The sequence below is a fragment of the Oryctolagus cuniculus genome, chromosome 2 (genome assembly GCF_964237555.1).
Source record: "Oryctolagus cuniculus chromosome 2, mOryCun1.1, whole genome shotgun sequence".
Lineage (NCBI taxonomy): Eukaryota > Metazoa > Chordata > Mammalia > Lagomorpha > Leporidae > Oryctolagus > Oryctolagus cuniculus.
Window position 1 is genome coordinate 109,986,390 of NC_091433.1, and position 19,275 is coordinate 110,005,664.

A 19,275-nucleotide genomic window follows, 5' to 3' on the forward strand; every position below is an offset into this window, starting at 1 on the left:
CCTCTCCCTCTCTGTAGTTCCACCTTTCAAATAAATAAATCTTTTTAAAAAATACATATTTTTAAAGATTTTTTATTTGTTTTATTTGAGAGACAGAGTTACAGACAGAAAGCAAGGTCTTCCATTTGCTGGTTTACTCCCCAAATGGCTGCATCAGTCAGAGCTGGGCCAACTGGAAGCCAGGAGCCGGGAGCTTCATCTGGGTCTCCCACATGGGTGAAGGGGCCCAAGCACTTGGGCCAGCTTCCACTGCCTTTCCAGGCCATAGAAGAGAGCTGGATTGGAAATGGAGAAGCTGGGATCCGCTGCTCCATTGGGATGTCAATGCTGCAGGTGGAGGCTTAGCCTACTACAGCACAGTGCCACATCCCCCCCCCCCCAAAAATAAATATTCCTTAGAGAAATTAAAAAGTCACAAAAAGAAAACAAAAAGAGTCTTTAGAGATTTAGAAACTATACTTTTTCAGTCTTTTCTCTATGTATATAACATTTCAAAATTGGAATATTATATATGCTTTTCCACTTCATATATAGGTAAGTCTTTCTGAAGTACTAGCAATTATTTTAAAAACAATTTTTGCTATTACAATGCTATGCCGAATATATAATAATTCCTTGTTCACGTCATTGCAATTTTTAAAATATTTACTTATTTGAGAGGCAGACAGACGGAGTGGGATGGGCTGCAACAGCCAGGGCTTGGCCAGGCTAAAGCCAGGAGCCAGGAGCTCCATCCGGATCTCCCACATGAGTGGCAAACCAGTACTCGCATATGGAATGCCAGTGTCACAAGTGGTGGCTTAACCCACTGAGCCACAGTGGTGGCCCTTCCACGAGTGTTTTGGGAATCCTTAAATGTGCATTGTCTCACCTGCTTCTGGCTGGTGTCTCCCCGCACTACCCTAGATATACATCCTGGGACTGAATCTTCCCTTAGGACAAAAGCTCAAGCAAGAGTCATATTTCTTAATCCAGGCCTTTATTTTTTCCTGTGCAAACAAAAATGCAGGTATAATGAATAGTTAAGGCTTTTCAAAGAGATGCATTTTGAAGGAACATTGCTAGTTACATTTTGCTGATGATATGCATCTGAATCTATAACCTTTAACAGATCTTTTAATCCATCCAAAACATTAAATAGTCAATGGCCCACACTATACACAAGAAGAGACCCACATAAATGCAAAATACATCATGGCAAACGCGGCACCTTTTGCGGGAACTACAGCAGGGCTCAGTCGTGTAGCATATGCAGTGTAACATCAGACCTTGGGGCCTTCAACTCGTCAAAGTCCATAGGGAATTTGTTTCATGAGAAAAAAGAAGAATGAGGAGTGGGGCAGGGAGAGCAGGGGAGGAAAGACAGCAGGCAGAGAGAGAGAGACGAAGATAAAAAGAGAAAAGGAGTGTGGGAAATTCTCATCTGTGCCTAATTTGCAACATGTACCTAAGTAGAGGATGGAACAAGGTCATAGTTTGCAACCATAAAACCCAGGCTTATACCTCTATTATACAATTTTAATGGAATCCTATTGACTGGATTAAAACACAGCTGCTTTCTGCATTCTGCAAGTGTTCACCTAGCTAAGAGCTTTGCCTTGGGATGAAATTCCAAGGGAGCCTGGGGCTTCTTCTACAGGGGTGAAGGGACGTTGGCAAACACCTGTCATCCAGGCCTCGTCTTAGAAATGGCCCCAGCTGTGGCCGATGTGGGCCTCAGACACCATTCAAGTCTCCGACTTCAGAGCTCTGCCTGGACACAGCTCTCCACTTGGGGCGAGGCCTGGCGCACCTCGGGGCCCTGACCCAAGCGGGAGGGTAGACAGTGTCCTTGCGCCCCTTTGGCAAGAGGGAAGGAGCAGGTGTCTCTTCCCCTAACGCTCTTCTAGGAAGCAGATTCTGGCTCCAAGGGGGCAGAATGGCAGGGCTCCAGGTCCGCTTCACAGACGTGGAGGGACCTCAGAGGGGAACCTCTGAGGGCCCGGGCTTCCGGGGTTCTGAAGAACACACCAGGAGAAACCGGACTCGGAGATACAAGGGAGCTTTCGAATGTCCATGGAAACGTGGAATTAAAGAGAAGTTGATTTTGATGCAAAACAAACAAACAAAAACAACAAAAAACCCCAGTGGAGTCCATGCATACTGGTACGCCCCCAAACTGTTATGTGTGAGGTTGATTTGAGTTGCTCCATTGTACTTCCCACTTCCTACTATAGCTCCACAGTCAGATGTTAGGAAAATGATGTTGGGGAGGGAGAAGGTGACTAAATAATCTTTTATTTATAAGAAAATTGGGTTTCAAAAGCCTAAAATCATTCCTGGTGAATTCCATAAAAAATAACCTGCCTGCCTACTTGCATAGACTGGAATTGAGGATACTCCACAGCCCACAGAGCCCTGCCTCAGGCAGTGTTTCCCGGGGCCCTGCCACAGCCCGGCCTTTCACTAGGGCTAGGAAACTGAGGCTCTGTCTTATGGCCACACCGTTTGTGAAGGGTGAGTAGAAGGTACTGGAATGTACTCCTGGCCATGGCCTGTGCTGTGCAGCTGCAGCCACAGAACGGCACACTGGCAGCTGGGATGTGCAGCAGGACACAGATACCAAGATCCTGTGTGTGTGTGCGCGTATACAGTGTGTGTGCATGTGTATATGTGTACGTGTGTGTGTGTGTTAAGATTTATATATATATTTGAAAGGCAGAGACAGAGAAAGAGGGAGAAAGAAAGAGATATCTTCTTCCATCTACAGGTTCACTCCCCAAGCGGCCACACCAACCAAGGCTGAAGCCAGGAACTGCACCTGGGTCCTCCATGCGATGGTCCCTTGGGGCGTCTTCCACCGCCTTCCCAGGTGCATTAGGAGGGAGCTGGAGGGGAGGCGGAGCAGCACTCATACATGGGTTGCCAGGTCACAAGTGGCGGCTTAACCCGCTGCGCCGCAATGCTGGCCCTCACTGTGCTTTGTCCTCTGTGTCTGCATCCCCAGGAGCCTCGGCGTCCCACGGATGGCCGCCGCCGTGGGTCTTCACCTGCCTCTCCAGCTGGCTTAGACGCTGCTTCACCTTCATCTGGGCAGCGGTGTACTCAGCCAGCAGCCGTGCAAACCTGGTCTGCAGGGTGTCCAGGGAGGACTCCAGGTGCTCCACCTTCTCCTCGATGTCCTTGGGGTCCGCCCCGGCCTTGGCCACGTCCTCGTCGATCAGGTTGTCTTTCATCAGGATCTGCCGCCCCTTCTCCTCCAGGGCCTTCTTGGCCTCCGGGTACTCGGTGAGGGCCTCCATGAGGTCATCCTTGGAGAGGCAGAACAGGTCGGAGTAGCCGATGCTTCTGATGTTGGCCGTCCTGCGGTTCCCGGACTTGCTCCCCTTGATGTTCAAGATGCTGATCTCCCCAAAGTAGCTGCCGTCACTGAGAACCACGAACTGGGTGACGCCGTCGTCGGCCACCACAGCCAGCTTGCCCTCCTTGATGATGTACATCTCCTTCCCAATGTCCCCCTTCTTGCAGATGTAGTCGCCGGGGCTGAACACGGTGGGCCGCAGCTTCAGCACCAGCTCCACCAGCAGCCCCGCCTCGCAGTCCTGGAAGATGCGCACCTTCCTCAGGGTGTCCAGGTGCACGTTGATGGCGATCTCGGCCTTCAGCTTGTCTGGGAGGTTCTTGAGCACCTCCTTCTCATCCACCGTCTTCCTGTTGGCCCACAGGTAGTCAAACCACCGGATCACGCGCGTCTCCAAGTCCTTGGTCACCTTGCGGAACTGCATGTACTGTTTGATGGAGTCGATCTTGGCCTGGAACTCTGCCCGCGAGGCGTTCATGTTGGAGATCATGGAGCCCACGTTGCCCACGATGGTGGCGAAAATCAGCACTCCCACCAGGAAGTCGACGACCACGAAGAGATACTCCTCGTCCTTCACAGGGGGTGGGGTCTCCCCGATGGTGGTCAGGGTCAGGGTGGACCAGTAGAGGCTGTAAATGTACTTCCTGGAGAGACGCCCGTACTCTGGCTTGGAGATGTTTGGGTAGACCCAGGAGTCTGTCCCGAAACCTATGAACTTGGAGATGGCAAAGTAGATGCATGCGTTCCAGTGGATGATGATGAGGATGTACAAGACCAGGTTCCCAATCCTGAACATGTTGGGGTAGTTGGTCCTCGTCTCGGTGCGGTCAAAGAATTCGAAGAGCCGGGAGATTTTCAGAAGGCGATTGAACCTCAGTTCTGGGTAGTTCATGCCCAGTTTTAGGTAAGCCAGGTCTGTGGGCACCAGGGACAGCACATCCAGCTTGAAGTGCCAGGTCTTCGTGTAGTGTTTCCACAGCCTGTCGGCATCGCTGACCATCAAGCCTTGCTCGAGGAAGCCTAGGGAAGAAGGTGCAGGTCCCATGGGCATCAGAGAGATTACACTTTTGATCAGAAAAAGACATTTTGTATCAAGCATACGAGGGGACTGCAAAAAAATTCTGTGCAAAATGGAATTAAAAGGTAAGCTTATTTTGGTGCAAACATTTTTCAAAAGCCATGCACAGGTTTTGCAAAATGCATTTTTCATGAATTTTTGGATAATCCTTCCTATATACAAGAGAAACAAGTCCCCCCAAAAGACTTACTATTATTATAGGAAAGGCACTCAAATTTCCTATTCTATGATTCTCAAATTTATTCATTAAAAACAACGCAGATCCATTGGCGAGCTTTGAATATGGATTAGGTATTAGATGGTAGCAATGAATGATTAAAATTTAAAGGAGAAATGAAATTGAAGACATCCATATATATATATATATTTTTTTTTTTTTTTGACAGGCAGAGTGGACAGTGAGAGAGAGAGAGACAGAGAGAAAGGTCTTCCTTTGCCGTTGGTTTACCCTCCAATGGACGCCGCGGCCGGCGCACCGCGCTGATCCAAAGCCAGGAGCCAGGTACTTCTCCTGGTCTCCCATGGGGTGCAGGGCCCAAGCACTTGGGCCATCCTCCACTGCATTCCCGGGCCACAGCAGAGAGCTGGCCTGGAAGAGGGGCAACCGGGACAGAATTCGGTGCTCCGACCGGGACTAGAACCCGGTGTGCCGCAGGCCATCCATATATTTTTGAAAACCATCTATTAAAGTTAGAGATGCATGCTAAGGGTTTAGTGCCTGGGATTTGTTTTCAAATATTCCAGGCAGGAGGACAGACAGAACAAGATGAGCAAAGTGTTGATGATGATTGAAGATGGGTGAGGGTCAGGGGGTGTTCACAATATTATTTTTGCTGCTTTTGTGTGTATTTGAAAATTTTTTAATTTTAATTTTTTTAAAAATACAGGTCATGGGCTGGCGCCGCGTCTCATTAGGCTAATCCTCCGCCTCCAGCCGCAGCAGCCATTATGGGGTGAACCAACTATAAAGGAAGACCTTTCTCCCTGTCTCTCTCTCTCACTGTCTAACTCTGCCTGTCAAAAAAACAAAACAACAAAACAACAACAACAACAAAAAAAAACCAGGTTATGGCTTGAATTGATACCAGCAGTCACTAGTGGAGCAAAGACCCACCTTCTTGAAACACTACGCTCTCCTTTCAGGTGACACGACTGTCACCCAAGGAGCTTCCAAAACCTCCCAAGTCAGGCACCCACCCCTGAAGCATCAGACTGGTCTCAAGATGGGCTGGCCATTCTGACTCGTGGAGTCAACCCAGGGCTATGGCCTGCATTCTTTCTTCCTTTTTATTTTATTTTTTTACATTTTCAAGCATGCATGGAAGTTGAGAGGAGAATGTAATGAGTGCTTTTTGGTGAGCATCAGAATCACAGGGAGGGCTCTGAGAAACACTAAGAGGTGGGCCCTATTCAGAATGCCAGCCCAAGGCCTGAGGCCCAGCTAACAAGCCCCACGTGCTGCTATTGCCAGCCCAGGGCTGCACTCGGAGGCCACACCACAGGTGGACTGCTCCCCCGCTAAAATGGAAAATCAAGTTTGTTGTCACACATAAGGGACACCACATCCTATTTTGTGTGCCACTCTTTTGTTATGAAGTCATCCCTTTTTATCCATAGGGGTTCCAGGACCCTTCAGATACCAAATTCTCTGGGTGCTCCAGACCCTTAGATAGAATAGCATCATCAGGACCAGCATTGTGGGGCAGTAGGTTAAGCCGTTGCCTGGGATGCTGGCATTCCATACTGGGAGTCCTGGCTACTCTGCTTCCAGTCCAGCTCCCTGCTAATACACCTGGGAGAGCAGCAGAGGATTGTCCAAGGGCTTGGGCTCCTGCCACCAACATGGGAGACCTGGATAGAGTTCCTGGCTTCTGGCTTTGGCCTGGTACAGCCTTGGCTGTTGCAACCATTGGGGTGTGAACCAGCAGATGCAGGTGCGTTATCTCTCTCTCTCTCTCTCTCTTTCTCTCTTATTCCTCCCTCTTTTGTTCACTCTCCTCTTTAAATAAAAATAAAATAAATCTTTTTAAAAATAAATAAAATGGCATTGAAGTATTTGGATATAAACTATGCATTCCTCCCATACACTTTAAATCACCTTTATCATAGTCAATACAATTCAAATAATTGCTATAATATTCAAAGAATGACAAGAAAAAAAAGTCTGCGCATGTTTAGTGCAGATGGCATTTTTCTGATTTTCAAGATGCAATTAGTTGAATCTGTGGACGTGGAACCTGCAGATAGGGAGTGCTGACTGTACATATCTCCATGAGCCTTGGCAGTCCTCACTGTAACTTTAAAATGTCTTTGCTCAATCCTGGCAATTTTTTCCCTTGGGGTCTTTCCATGGCCATCCGGGGTCCATGCCTCCCTATCTCCCCCCAGCTTTCAGATGCTTCTATTTGCTGAGGACAGCACCCATGCATGAATTGGCAGGGAGTCCATATCAAAATTAGAGTATCTTGTCACACTGAAGCCTGGCTGAGCCCGGGGACAGGTGGCCCAATAGCTCTTGTGTCCAAGAGCTAAGGTGACCTCAGTCGAGTGGCAGACAGCCTGGACTGGCTAGGTCACTCATGCAAGCTTCCAGCCGTATATTCAAGGTCTCCCAAGTTGCCACACAAAGCAACAGTGTGGAAGTAGATGGGAGCCTCTCGCATCGCTTGGGAGAGACTGCAGACTTGGGTTAAGTCACTCAGTGTCTCTGGCTAAGATAGCAATAACCACGTCTGCGCTTCTTGGATCACGCAGTATGGAGAACGCCAGATGTGCCAGGAACGCTTGCTCCACCATGAGGCACGGCTGAGCTCTGCCGCTGTGACCTGGTGGTTCTTACATGGACAGCTATGGCATGGTTTTGAGTTGCAAAATCTTAGAAGAGGGGCAGGCATCTGGCCTAGGGGTTAAGGCACCTGCATCCCGTATCAGAGTAGCTGGGTTGGAGCCCCAGCTATAGCTCCTAACTCCAGCTTCCTGCCAGTGCAGACCCTAGGAGGTAGCAGAAATACTAAGAGCTGGGGCCTCCCCAAGAAGCCGAGCCCCAAGGCCAGAGGCCCAACTAACAAGCCCCAGGTGCTGCTGTTGCTGGGCTGCACTTGGAGGCCACATTGAAGGTTCAATACTCAGATTCCGGCCACCTGTGAGGCAGACCTGGATGGAGTGCCTGGCTCTGGCTTTGACTTGGGCCATTCCCTGGCCATGGTGGGCATCTGTGGAGGGAATCAGTGGCTAGAAGATTCTCTCTCCCTCTCTCTGTCTGTGTCTATGGACATATTTCTGTATATTTTAACTTAAAAAATTCTTGGAGAAGAAAAGCAGCACTCGTGGGTGTCCTGGGTGTACAGCTAGGAGCCTAAGGTGTGGGCGGGCTTCTGGACGTACCCAAGGTCACACAGCAAAGCCCAGGGTCCATGTGTCCTGATTCCTGTTCAAAGTCCTGTCTGTGGGTCCAGCCTAGAGGGGCATGAGGTGGCATCACCCACCCTCGCGTGGAAGGATCCTCAGACCTGTCTGGCTTCTCACGGCCAAGGCTAGGTAATGTCCAGTCTACGATTCCAGATCTTTCCAAACACTCCTGCCCTCCCCATGGCCCCTTTCCTAAAGGTCCATGGCCTGGCCCAGAGAAGTGCCTGGGTGGACACACACTCACCTGTCCGGGCTCGCACCAGTATGTCCAAGCCATACAGGACATCCGCCAAGTAGTCCAGGACCAGCCACAGGATCAGGTAGTCAGACTGAAGTTCATCGAAACAGGCCCTAAACCAGGCAAACGTGAGACGTGAGACAGACAGCGTGGGTCTGGAGCAGGGACAGAGCCTGTGAGGCACCGGCCCTGTGCTGCCGGCACTGGCTCACGTCACACAGTCACAGTGTGGCCTGCAGTGTCCCTACCCCAGCGTGAACACCTCAGGCCCCTGAGGGGCAGGCCCAGGCTCTGGCAGCTTCTCTGTTCCATGGTCACAAGAAGAGCCGGGTTGACCCCCAACAGTGGGCACTGGGGCTGCTCCAGGGCGACCAGACACCTTAGCAGTAGTCGCCACCTTTTTTAGGTAGAGTCGTGTCAAGGGGCTAAAGATCTGCCCTTTCTGGGGTCAAATTCCTACAGAAACATGAACTTTCTGGGAGAATAACGATTGAATGAGCCAGTCGATATTTTCTACCTTCTAGACCTTTATGCTTGCTTGCTCTTCCTCACACAGACAGAACCCACAGAGGCTAGACAGAGCTTCTTGCCTCAAGAGAGCAGCAGCCAGCCCCAGGAGCGCCCCAGTCCCCGCTGCAGCTTGCCAGCAACGCGACATCTGCCGGCCACCTGCAGAACAGCAGCTCACGCCCGCATCCCCAGAGCCCCCCTCGCCCTGTACATCTTCATCCTGCCTGCTCACCAAGGAAATGCCTTCCTTCTCCTCCTTTCTACCTGTCCCGCAAACCCTCAGAGGAGCAGGGGTCATCCTTTGTCACCCCAAAAGCGTCTGCTGCCACTGAGACAGCTTCAGGTCTCCTCTGCACCTGTCACGCCGCTGGACCAGGAATATCCCCAAACACAGCGCCCAGCCGCTCAAAGCAGCGGCTCTCCGTCGTGCAGGCTCGCGCAGGAAAACCGCAAAGCCTCCTCCTCCTCTCACCAGCCCTCGCATCCTCCTATGGGCTCAGGAAGGCCCCGAAGGCACTGCCCCTTCCCGAGTTGCATCTCAGAAGCTCCCAAGCTGCTCGGCTTCCCCTCAGCGGAGCAGCCACCTGCTTCTGAGCACCTGCCCTGCAAAGGAGCTTAGGAATGCACGCCCGCCCGCCCGCACAGCGCATGCCCTCAGGACAGGAGCAGCCAAGCCTGCCTTACTGTCCTGCAGGCCTGCTAGGAATGGCGGGCTCCCCAGCCCCTGGGAGCCTCGGGAAGAGTGGCAGCTCAGACCCTCGCTGCACCCTGCAGCCTGCTGCAGGCTTTCTCAGAAGTGTGCCACATCGCTCGTCCCACAGCCTGGTCAGGCAGCATGCCCAGGAATGCTCCAAAGGCCCCCTGGGGAACACAGCTCCCGCTGGTACCCAGCCCGGCAGGAATGCCCAGGAAATCCCCAACCCCCTGCCTCCCCCTGGGGCAGCAGCATCTTGCCTTGGCACTCGCAGCTTGCAGGTTTTCTAGGAGAGGGCAAAACCCTCCTCCTGCTTATCAGAACAGTAGCGGTTCCCCCTAGTCTCCAGTCTGCAGCTCGCTTAGGAAGGTTCTGGGTGGCTGCCGCCTCCAGACAGGCAGCAGGCTCCTGTGCACCTTCGAAGTAGCTGCCTGCCTAGCAGCCTCTCCAAAGCTCACGTCTATTCGCAAAAGAGGAGCAGCGGACCCTGCCCCAAACCACAGCTTACACCCAAGACCAGTGTCCTCTCGCCATGTTCCGCCCCCCCCCCCCCCCGCATGTGCTCAGAAAGATCGCTCCGCCCCTCGGCAGCGCAGCAACCTGTCCCTGTGGCCCCGGCACTGGCACTGCTTGCTCAAGGAAGCCCGAGTGCCAGACCCCACTGTCAAGGTCAAGCTCAGTTTCCTGCCATTATCTCACTAGCTCTCTTCTTTGGGAATCGCCTGATTTTCTAGGTGGGGAAAGTGAAGCACAAGAGCTCTATGGTGGCCGTGAGGGGACCAGAACCGGCACACGGAGCTCTGTCTTCCAGGCCTGGCTGCCCCGCCCTCCTCATTACCTGCACACCAGCAGACACCAGTTATAGAAGACGGGCAGGGCGATGGCGGTCAGCCAGCGGTAGTACACGTTGCTCGAGGGGTCCACCACGAGGGTACGTTTCTTCTTTCTGCAAAGACAGACACGCACACACGGTGCAGCATGATGAAGCCATTAACTCTGGAAGGGTTTCGAGATCTGGATTCGCCAAGAGACGCGAGGGCCATTTCAGGTGGAAGCTCCAGAAGCCGCTGCCCATGACAGAGGCCTTCCTGTCTCATGGGTGACATAGGGTATCCCTGTATGAGCAGATAGCCTGGGAGCCAGAGGAGACTCAGGAGGTCCATAGGCGCCCTCCCCCTCCCCCCAGCTCAGCTCCCCCAGGAAGTCAGAGCAGACTACTAAATCATGGTGGTGATAATCTCACGTGTTCTGTGCAAGACCTGTGACCTTCAGGGTGCTGGGAATACCAGAGCACCCACAGCAAGGTCACTGACAGCTGCTGGGGGAGTTCAGAGACCATCTGGGGAAGCTGCATGAAAATGCCGATGCCCAGGTTCACCCACAAACCGCTCTAGGACTGGGTCCAGGCAGTGCATATTTAACAGTGCCTGGGAGGTTCCAAGGTGGCTCTTCTCTGGCTTGAACTGGGGAACCCTTACCATTTGTGCTAAAGCGAGGTTACTGACTTCATTATTATTGTTGGATATGCAGGCATGCCACAAATTTTATGGGAAAATGGAATTAAAAGATCATGTACTGGGCCCGGCGCTGTGGCATCACGGGTAAAGCTACCACGTGCAGTGCCGGCATCCCATATGGGCACCGGTTCGAGTCCCGGCTGCTCCACTGCCAATCCAGCTCTCTGCTATGGCCTGGGAGAGCAGTGGAAGAGTTTCAGGGAAACATTTGGGCCCCTGTACCCACATGGGAGACCTGGAAGAAGCTCCTGGCTCCTGGCTTTGGATTGGCCCAGCTCAGGCTATTGCAGCCATCTGGGGAGTGAATCAGCGGATGGAGGACCTCTCTTTTTCTCTCTGCCTCTGCCTCTCTATAACTCTGCCTTTCAAATAAATAAATTAATTAAAAAAAAGATCAGGTGCTGGGGCAGGAGTTTGGCCTCATAGTTAAGCTGCTGGGTGGACACTTGTATCAGATTGGAATCCCGGCTTTGTCCAGCTTCCTGCTATTAGCGCACCCTGGGAGGCAGCAGGTGATGGCTCAAGTGCTTGGTTTCCCTGCTACCCTCAGGGGAGACCTGGATTGAGTTCCCAGCTCTGGGCATCTGGAGAATGAACAGCAGAAAGGAGCCCTTCATATCTCTCTGCCTTTCAAGAAATTTTTGCAAAAGATAATATACATTTCCATGAGCCTTTTGAAGACCCTGTGTATTGTTCCTGAAGCATGAGATAAACTGCCACATTGAAGCACACCTTGAGAAATTTGTGGTCCAGTCCAATAAGCTACAGTTTTGGACATATTTGCCTGAGCTCATCAGAAGTCACAAAGGGTCTGAGATCAGAGACGAATTGAAGGTAACTGTTAATGAACCCAAATCCACACTGAGGGTAGAAAAATCAGCTGGGATTTTGGAAGTCCTCTGTCGGGCTTTGTGTTCTGACGGAGAGTGTAGCCTGCACATTGTTCTCAAAACCTGTCTATAACATGGCATGTGAGTATCTCACCCACTAGGCTAAGTGCCCACTCCTCATATTCTTCTGTCCCTTCAGGTCCAAGTGGACAATGTCTCTGCTGGTGTAACATTTTCTAGGATTCCATGAGTTATACCTATAATGGGGATTCGCTCAATTAGACTAAAGGCTCATCCAGAGATCTAAGAAGTCTCTTTATTTTTGACTTCTGCTGAGGTGGCCAGGAGGAGTCGTCACACCTAAACCTCCAAAGATAGTGTTTTGTGTGACTGAATATTCAGAACTTTCCATCTCCTGAAGGTAACAGCCAAAAGGCGTCCAGCCACACTCCTGGCTCTTTCTCTAAGGAACAAGTTTCTGACAGGGAACCTCTTAAACTTGGTATCTTTTGTCCTATAAGTAGGCCAAGAATTACCCAAATCATCGCATCCGGGCTCCTTTTTGTTGAACATTCATTCCCTCAACGTATTGGTCTCCTCTTGCCTTTAATTACAGGCACGACAAAGAAACCAGGCTGCACCTTCAACACCTTGCTCGGAAATCTCCTCAGCTAAACACTCAAGTTCATTGCCTACAAGTTCTGCTTCCCACTTAACTGCTGGGCACAGTTCCATTGAGCTAAGAATCCCCTTCCTTCTGGCTCCTAATCATCTTCTCAGTTCTACCTGGATCCTCACCAGCTGCATCCTTAAAGTCCGGAGTTCTGCCGTTAACCTCTTTATGACCATTTAGGTGATTTCACTTTTCTCTGTAATACACTCTATTGCCTCCTGAGCCCTTACAGACAGTCTTTCACATCCATGTTTCTAACAGCCTTTTTTTTTTTAAAAAGATTTATTTATTTGAAAGACAGAGAGAAGGAGGGACTCTCTCTCTCTCTCTCTCTCTCTCTCACACACACACACAGTGGTACTAACAGCCCTTTCAAAGCAATCTAGGCTTCTTCTTCTTCTTTTTAAAATCATGCTCCTCAAAATTCTTCCGGCTTCTGCCCCCAGTACTTGATTTTCAAAGTCATTTCTGCATTTTTAGATATTTTGTTTAGCAGCACCCCACTTCTGGTATTTAACACTGTATTACTAGTTTTCAATTTCTGCCATGACAAATTGCCACATCCTTAGTGGCTTTAAGCAACATCCATTTATCTTCTCACAGTTCTGCAGTTCAGAACTGGAACAAATATCACTGGACTACCATCAGGGTGCCAGCTGGCTATGTTTCTTTTGGAGGCTATAGGGGAGAAACTAGTTCCTGCCCATTTGGATTGTTGCCAGAATTCAGTTCCTTAAAGCTGTAGGACTGAGTTCCTTCCTTTTTTTTTTTTTTAACTTTTTTGAAGACTCTTTATTTCATTACAATTTCATAAATTGAAGAAATATCCATGTTAAGGTTTTCAAAATTCAATATTGTATTACACTATAGTAGAATTCTATGAAATTAACAGAAGATCATTAGTAACAAGTTCATTGTTTCTTCAAGGCTTTTCAGTTTTGGAAAACAAAGAATCAGGTATCCTTTCTCATGATCAGTCCATTCTAGAAGGGTCCCCACTGGTTGGGGGGGGTTGACAAGAATGAGGCTGACACGCTGATCCAGTACGAAAGGAGTGCATGGTCAGCCATCCCTGGATTTCAGAGGCTGCTGCATCCCCTGGCTCACGTCCCCTTCCTCTGTCTTCAGGCCGCAGTGACAGGAGGAGGTCCTCACACCGGCACTCCTCTTCCCTCATTTGCATGTCTGCACCACTCTTCCACCTCCCTGTTCTGCTTTTCAGGACTCAGGTGAACACCCAGGAAAACCTACCCATCTTAAGATCCTTGAGCTTAATCACATTTGCAAAGATCCTTTTGCTATATGTGCTAACCTATGCATAAGTACCAAGGACTAGGATGGTAGAAATTTCTGGGGTGGCTTTATTCTGCCTGCCTCATTAGTCAATATTTACTGAGCACTTTCTATGTATTAGGCACTGTTCTAAGTACTGAACATGTATTAACACATTTTCTCTTCATACAACCTGGTAAGACAATACTACAATCCTCACATTGTAAACCAGGAAACTGACACACAGAGAAGCCAGGTAATTTGCTCACCATCACAAAGCTCTTAAATGACTATGTTGGGATCCAGATGCTCTTTCTGTATTATACTGTATATATTATATAGCATATATAACTCAGATGCCCCAGACTCACAATGACTTATGTCCTGATACACCCATTGTAAATGGAAAATATTTTAAGAAAATATAAGTTGGGTCTGGCGCTGTGGCATAGGTTACAGCTCCATCTGCAGCACCAGCACCCCATATGGGCACTGCTTTGAGTCCCGGCTGCTCCACTTCTGATCCACTCCCTGCTGACGGCCTGGGAAAGCAGCAGAAGATGGCCCAAGTGCTTGGGCCCCTGCACCCACATGGAAAACCTGGAAGAAGCTCCTGGCTCCTGGCTTTGGATCAGCACAGCTCTGGCCATTGCAGCCATTTGAGAGTGAATGAGCAGATGGAAGACCTCTCCCTCCCTCTGTAACTCTCTCAAATAAATAAAATCTTCTAAAAAAATTCAAGATTCAAAGCATGGTTTCCACTGGATACATATTACTTTCACACCATTGTAAAATCAAAGAATGCCAAGTTGAATCATGGTGAGTGGGAGAACACCTGTGTATTGTATCAACCTATTCAATCTACTCCTATCTGCCTAGGAAAATAGCTGGAGAAATATTTGCTAACGTGTTCCTCTCTGATAGTGGTATTCCATGGTCAATACCTGGTGTACTTTTCGTGTCTTTGACACCCAGTGTTTTTCTTGCCTTCCAAGCTTGCAGCAGTGCATATATAAATAAAGTGATGGAGGATGCTTCTGTACTCGACTCTACCTAACAGATGCAGAATAACTGAACACCTGACTTGGGCCGTGCTTCTCTAACAAGTTGCTGGGTCTCGGTCAACAACAGAGACTGGGTTGCAGGCAGTCGCAGGCATCCTGCTGCTTCAAACTGGGAAAACTGAGCAGTAACCAGCTAAGCTCCCTCTCTAAGTCACTTCTGTCTTCCCTCTGTTAATGGTTCGGAGGGCTGTCTGATTCTAGAATTGCAAATACAAGTAGGCTGAAATCTTGAAGTTTGCTATAATTTTGCCCTTTGACAGTAGGCAAGAATAAAAGATGACTAAAACTGCGAGGGAAGTCACCCATCCTCCGTCATCTCCCCTCTACTGGGATGTGATCCTGGAACGCTCTGGCTTTCGTTAGTGTTAAAGGCACCAGCAGAGGGCGCTGCCCACAAGCTTATCAGGAGCACTTAGCTCTGCTTGCGTTTAATCCCACTAGGCTCAGTTTGCCTTATCCAGGATTTGTGGCCCTGGGTCACTGGCCTCAGCCTTTCCTCTGGCTACCGAACTGCTGGGGACCTAGGAGAAACCCAGCACTAAACACTTCCATCCCCAAATCCACGCTGCACTTCCCCTAAAAGAACTGGACAGACTCGCACACATGATGCTGGTTTTGACTGGGACCAGTTTGGTCTGGCAGAAGGAAATCATTCCGGATCCATGGGATTACAGGAAAATGTGATGGAAATGTGCAGAATGGTGTCTACAAAAAATTATCTCCCATATCTTTTGTGCCCAGGTGTCTCTATTTTGGGACAATTCCCCATCTGGTACCTTGGTGATGGCTGCAATGTGGACCCATGAGATGTGCCTATCTGAAAAGAGCCTGGCACGGCCAGTCCTTGCCCACATCCCAGCCCGGTACAGGGCAGCCGTAGGACCTCTGGCCATGGTTTTCGGTGCCTGGAGCCTTTCTTTGCCTGCGGGATTCAGTGCCAAGGTTTCAAGGGAGTTGAATGTCAGGCTTGGCTTTACATCAAAACAATATCATAGTAGCTATAATTTTGTAGATGAAATAATTTCATTTTTCTTCATTGCTGGCAGTGGGGACTCTAATTAATGGCCAGATTTATGTTTAAAGAAATATAAGATTACTTCAAGGGCCCAGCGCTGTGGTGTAGCAGGCTGAAACTATGCCTGCGGCACTGGCATCGCATATGGGCACTGCTGAAGTCCTGGATGCTCCTCTTTGGATCTAGCTCCCTGTGCTAATGGCCCGGGAAAGCAGTGGAAGATGGCCCAAGTGCTTGGGCCTCTGTACCCATGCGAAAGACTCAGAAAAAGCTCCTGGTTTGGGATTGGCCCAGCTCTGGCCATTGCAGCCATTTGGGGAGTGAACCAGCAGATGGAAGACCTTTCTCTCTGTAACTCTGCCTCTCAAGTAAATAACTTAACTTTTAAAAAAGAGTACTTCAAAAAGTTCATGGAAAATGGAATTAAAAAATGATGCTGATATTAAGTTTTTAAAAATTCATGCATATGAGGGAGCTTCAAAAAGTTTATGGGAGGCCGGCACTGCAGCTCACTCGGCTAATCCTCTGCCTGAGATGCTGGCACCTCGGGTTCTAGTCCCGGTTGGGGCACCAGATTCTGTCCCGGCTGCTCCTCTTCCAGTCCAGCTCTCTGCTTTGGCCTGGGAAGGCAGTGGAGGATGGCCCAAGTGCTTGGGCCCTGCACCCGCATGGGAGACCAGGAGGAAGCACCTGGCTCCTGGCTTTGGATCGGCGCAGTGCGCTGGCTGTAGTGGCCATTTGGGGGGTGAACCAATGGAAGGAAGACTTTTCTCTGTCTCTCTCTCACTAACTTTGCCTGTCAAAAAAAATGTTTGTGGGGAAATGCACTTTATACAACAACTTTGCAGATTTCAAAATGTTTTTGCACCAATGTAAACGTAGATTTTAACTCCATTTTTCCATGAACTTTTTGTAGTACCCACCAAGAGCTTCCTTCATGAAGGGAGATAGAAAGAAGTTCAGGCCGGCACCGTGGCTCACTAGGCTAATCCTTCGCTTAGCGGCGCCGGCACACTGGGTTCTAGTCCCGGTCGGGACGCTGGATTCTGTCCCGGTTGCCCGCTTCCAGGCCAGCTCTCTGCTGTGGCCAGGGAGTGCAGTGGAGGATGGCCCAAGTCCTTGGGCCCTGCACCCCATGGGAGACCAGGAGAAGCACCTGGCTCCTGCCTTTGGATCAGCGTGGTGCGCCGGCCATAGCGGCCATTGGAGGGTGAACCAGTGGCAAAGGAAGACCTTTCTCTGTCTCTCTCTTACTGTCCACTCTGCCTGTTTAAAAAAAAAAAAGAAAGAAAGAAGTTCAATCCAAGAAACAAATAGGGAGATAAAAAAAAAAAAAAGCCTTGGCACACTCTCTGTCCCCTGAAAGCCAAGAAAGTGGCATTTCTTGTTCACTGTGATGGTTTCCCCTCACCTCCAACTAAGGCCCTCCTGCCTCCAAGAGTTCCAGAAGGAAGAGGTAAATGGAGAATCACACACATATGCACATGCATGTCACACACACGTGCACATATGTCACACCTGCATGCCTCATACAGCAAACCATGCATGTGCATGTCACATGTACATATATCACATGTGTAATGTGATATATGTACATATATGCACATGTGTAATGTCACACACATATGCATACTCCCTGGGTTCTAAAATAAAATCATACATCAAACGAATCTGCCAGCTCAGCACCTGGTGACAGAAAGTGATTATGCCAGGGTGACCTTCCGAGAGGTTCTTCTCTGGAACTATGCAAATTTCCTCTTTCCACTGTCCTGATTACACTCGAAATTGGCTTAAATCGGCCTTAAGACGACGGGCACTTCCCTGGTGCCCAGGAGCCTGATGCTGTGGCATGTAAATGCAGTCACATCACCCAGGAGCACACCCACTGCCTGGCCATGCAATTCCAGGTTTGCACCTTCAAATACGCAGCGACCCAGGAGATTCACACTCCTGTAGCCAGCGCAGCACCTTTGTAGATGAGAACAATGAGAGTCAAAGAGCCAAGAATGAATTCCACAAAGAAGTTGTACAGCCCTCATCCCTCCCCACCCCACCCCAACTTGTCCACGGGGATGGATTGCCAATGAAAGGAATAGGATTCTAGAATGTTCTACCGGGTGTTTCGGGAAGATGGGAAGCAAGACTACCTAAGGAGGGAGCCACGGCTGTGTTTCTACCAGGAGAAGGATGGCCCACGAGCCAGGCTGGGAGCAGGGTACTTACTCCTCCTCGGTGTTGTTGCTGGCGTTAGTGTTGCTTCTGGCCAGGGGCCAGGCACTGCAGGGAGGCAGAGAGCACAGCACGGGGGGTGAGAACTCAGCTGCAATCCCTAGGGACCATGTGCCCCAGGGACTGTCCCAGCACCTCTATCCCCCTCCCCCTCCCGGGCCTTCCTGCCCACATCTTGAAGAGCCCAGGGCGTTGTGCTTGTTGGACAGGATCTGTGCCTGCGACAACCTCGCTCTGGCGAAAGCCTTGGGGGCAGAGAGAAGTGGAACCCTTGGCCAAACGGGGGCCCTGAATGAAGGAGCACCAGCAGTGTGGATCCCTTCGCAAGTTCCGGGTGCTCTCCAGGCGCAGCGTGCACTCCCAGGGCTCAGCCACCCGCGCGAGTTTTCTTCACAGCGGTTTAAGAAAGTCGGAAGGCCAGTTAGCCTCCGAGAGCTGCCCGTCCCTGGTCACTGCACATCACTCATGGGAGCCCTCCGGGACGGAGCCAGCGGCCAGCGACAGCTCAGCCTGACTTTCTTCCTTCTACTGGATGCCCAGTCTAACACCTTTGGGCTGCTAAGCCGCCGCCGCCAGGGACTCCCTCCCCCTCTACAACGCGGCTGGGACTACTTGTTTCAGAATTGGTTCCGCTCTTCTGAAAATCCCCCAGGAAATTGCAACCCATGTGAGACCAGGAAATGGGGAAAAGCCAGCTCCCCGGGGTGCAGTGGTCTGTGTTTACTCACTTCTGTGCCCCTAACCTGCAAGCCAGACCCACACCGGGGAGCTAAGACCTGCCCCTGCATCCACTTTGCTTAGCAGCTGGGATGTTTGTGTCCAAACATTCAAACCCTCTTCCCCCAGGAAGCCTCCCTGATTGATCAGCTGCCATCTTGCACCATCACATTCATTTCTTTGCCCCGAACCTTCCTGGAGTGAGCAGGTGCCTGTCCTGGAGGTGGTCCTCGCTCACCCCTCTGCTCACCTGGCCACAGTGGGAAATGCACAGAGTCTAACATTCATCTCCATTAGTCCAAGGTTGTAAGAAGATAACTCGATCAATGTAGCTAAGGAATCTTTTTCCAGGAAGTGAACTAATCTGGGTGGCTGGCTTTTTCCCCTCTCTCTATCCCCCTCCTTGTCCTCCACTTTGTCTCCCTCCTTGCACCCCTCCCCCTTCCATCTCCTCTCCCTTATGTCTGTGGGGCCGTCTATGTTTGCCTCAGAGGCAAACAGCACCCAAGTGTTGCGATTATGGAGCTCACTCAGGGATGCCTGGCCCTGGGAACTGGGGGTCACTCTGCCATGTCCTTGCCAGCAGGCTGTCCCCCCTCTTCCCATAGCCCAGGGAGCCGGAACACTCGCAGTCCAGGCTCATGTGAACTTGCCCCTGAGAAGGTCTCGGTGGCCTCTGCACCTGAGCTG

At 50.4% G+C, this 19,275-nt stretch overlaps 1 protein-coding gene across 1 annotated transcript in view; it reads right to left on the minus strand.

The window, feature by feature from the left end:
* Positions 1–962: 962 nt before the first annotated feature.
* CNGA3 (cyclic nucleotide gated channel subunit alpha 3) overlaps positions 963–19,275 on the minus strand; it is a 41,296-nt gene continuing 22,983 nt past the window's right edge. The window contains exons 5-8 of the mRNA XM_070069684.1: positions 17,863–17,916; positions 10,107–10,214; positions 8,071–8,177; positions 963–4,360 (exon numbers count right to left, since the gene is read on the minus strand). Coding sequence (XP_069925785.1) covers positions 2,952–4,360; positions 8,071–8,177; positions 10,107–10,214; positions 17,863–17,916 — 1,678 coding nt within the window. The 3' untranslated portion in view covers positions 963–2,951. The remainder of the gene's footprint in view (positions 4,361–8,070; positions 8,178–10,106; positions 10,215–17,862; positions 17,917–19,275) is intronic.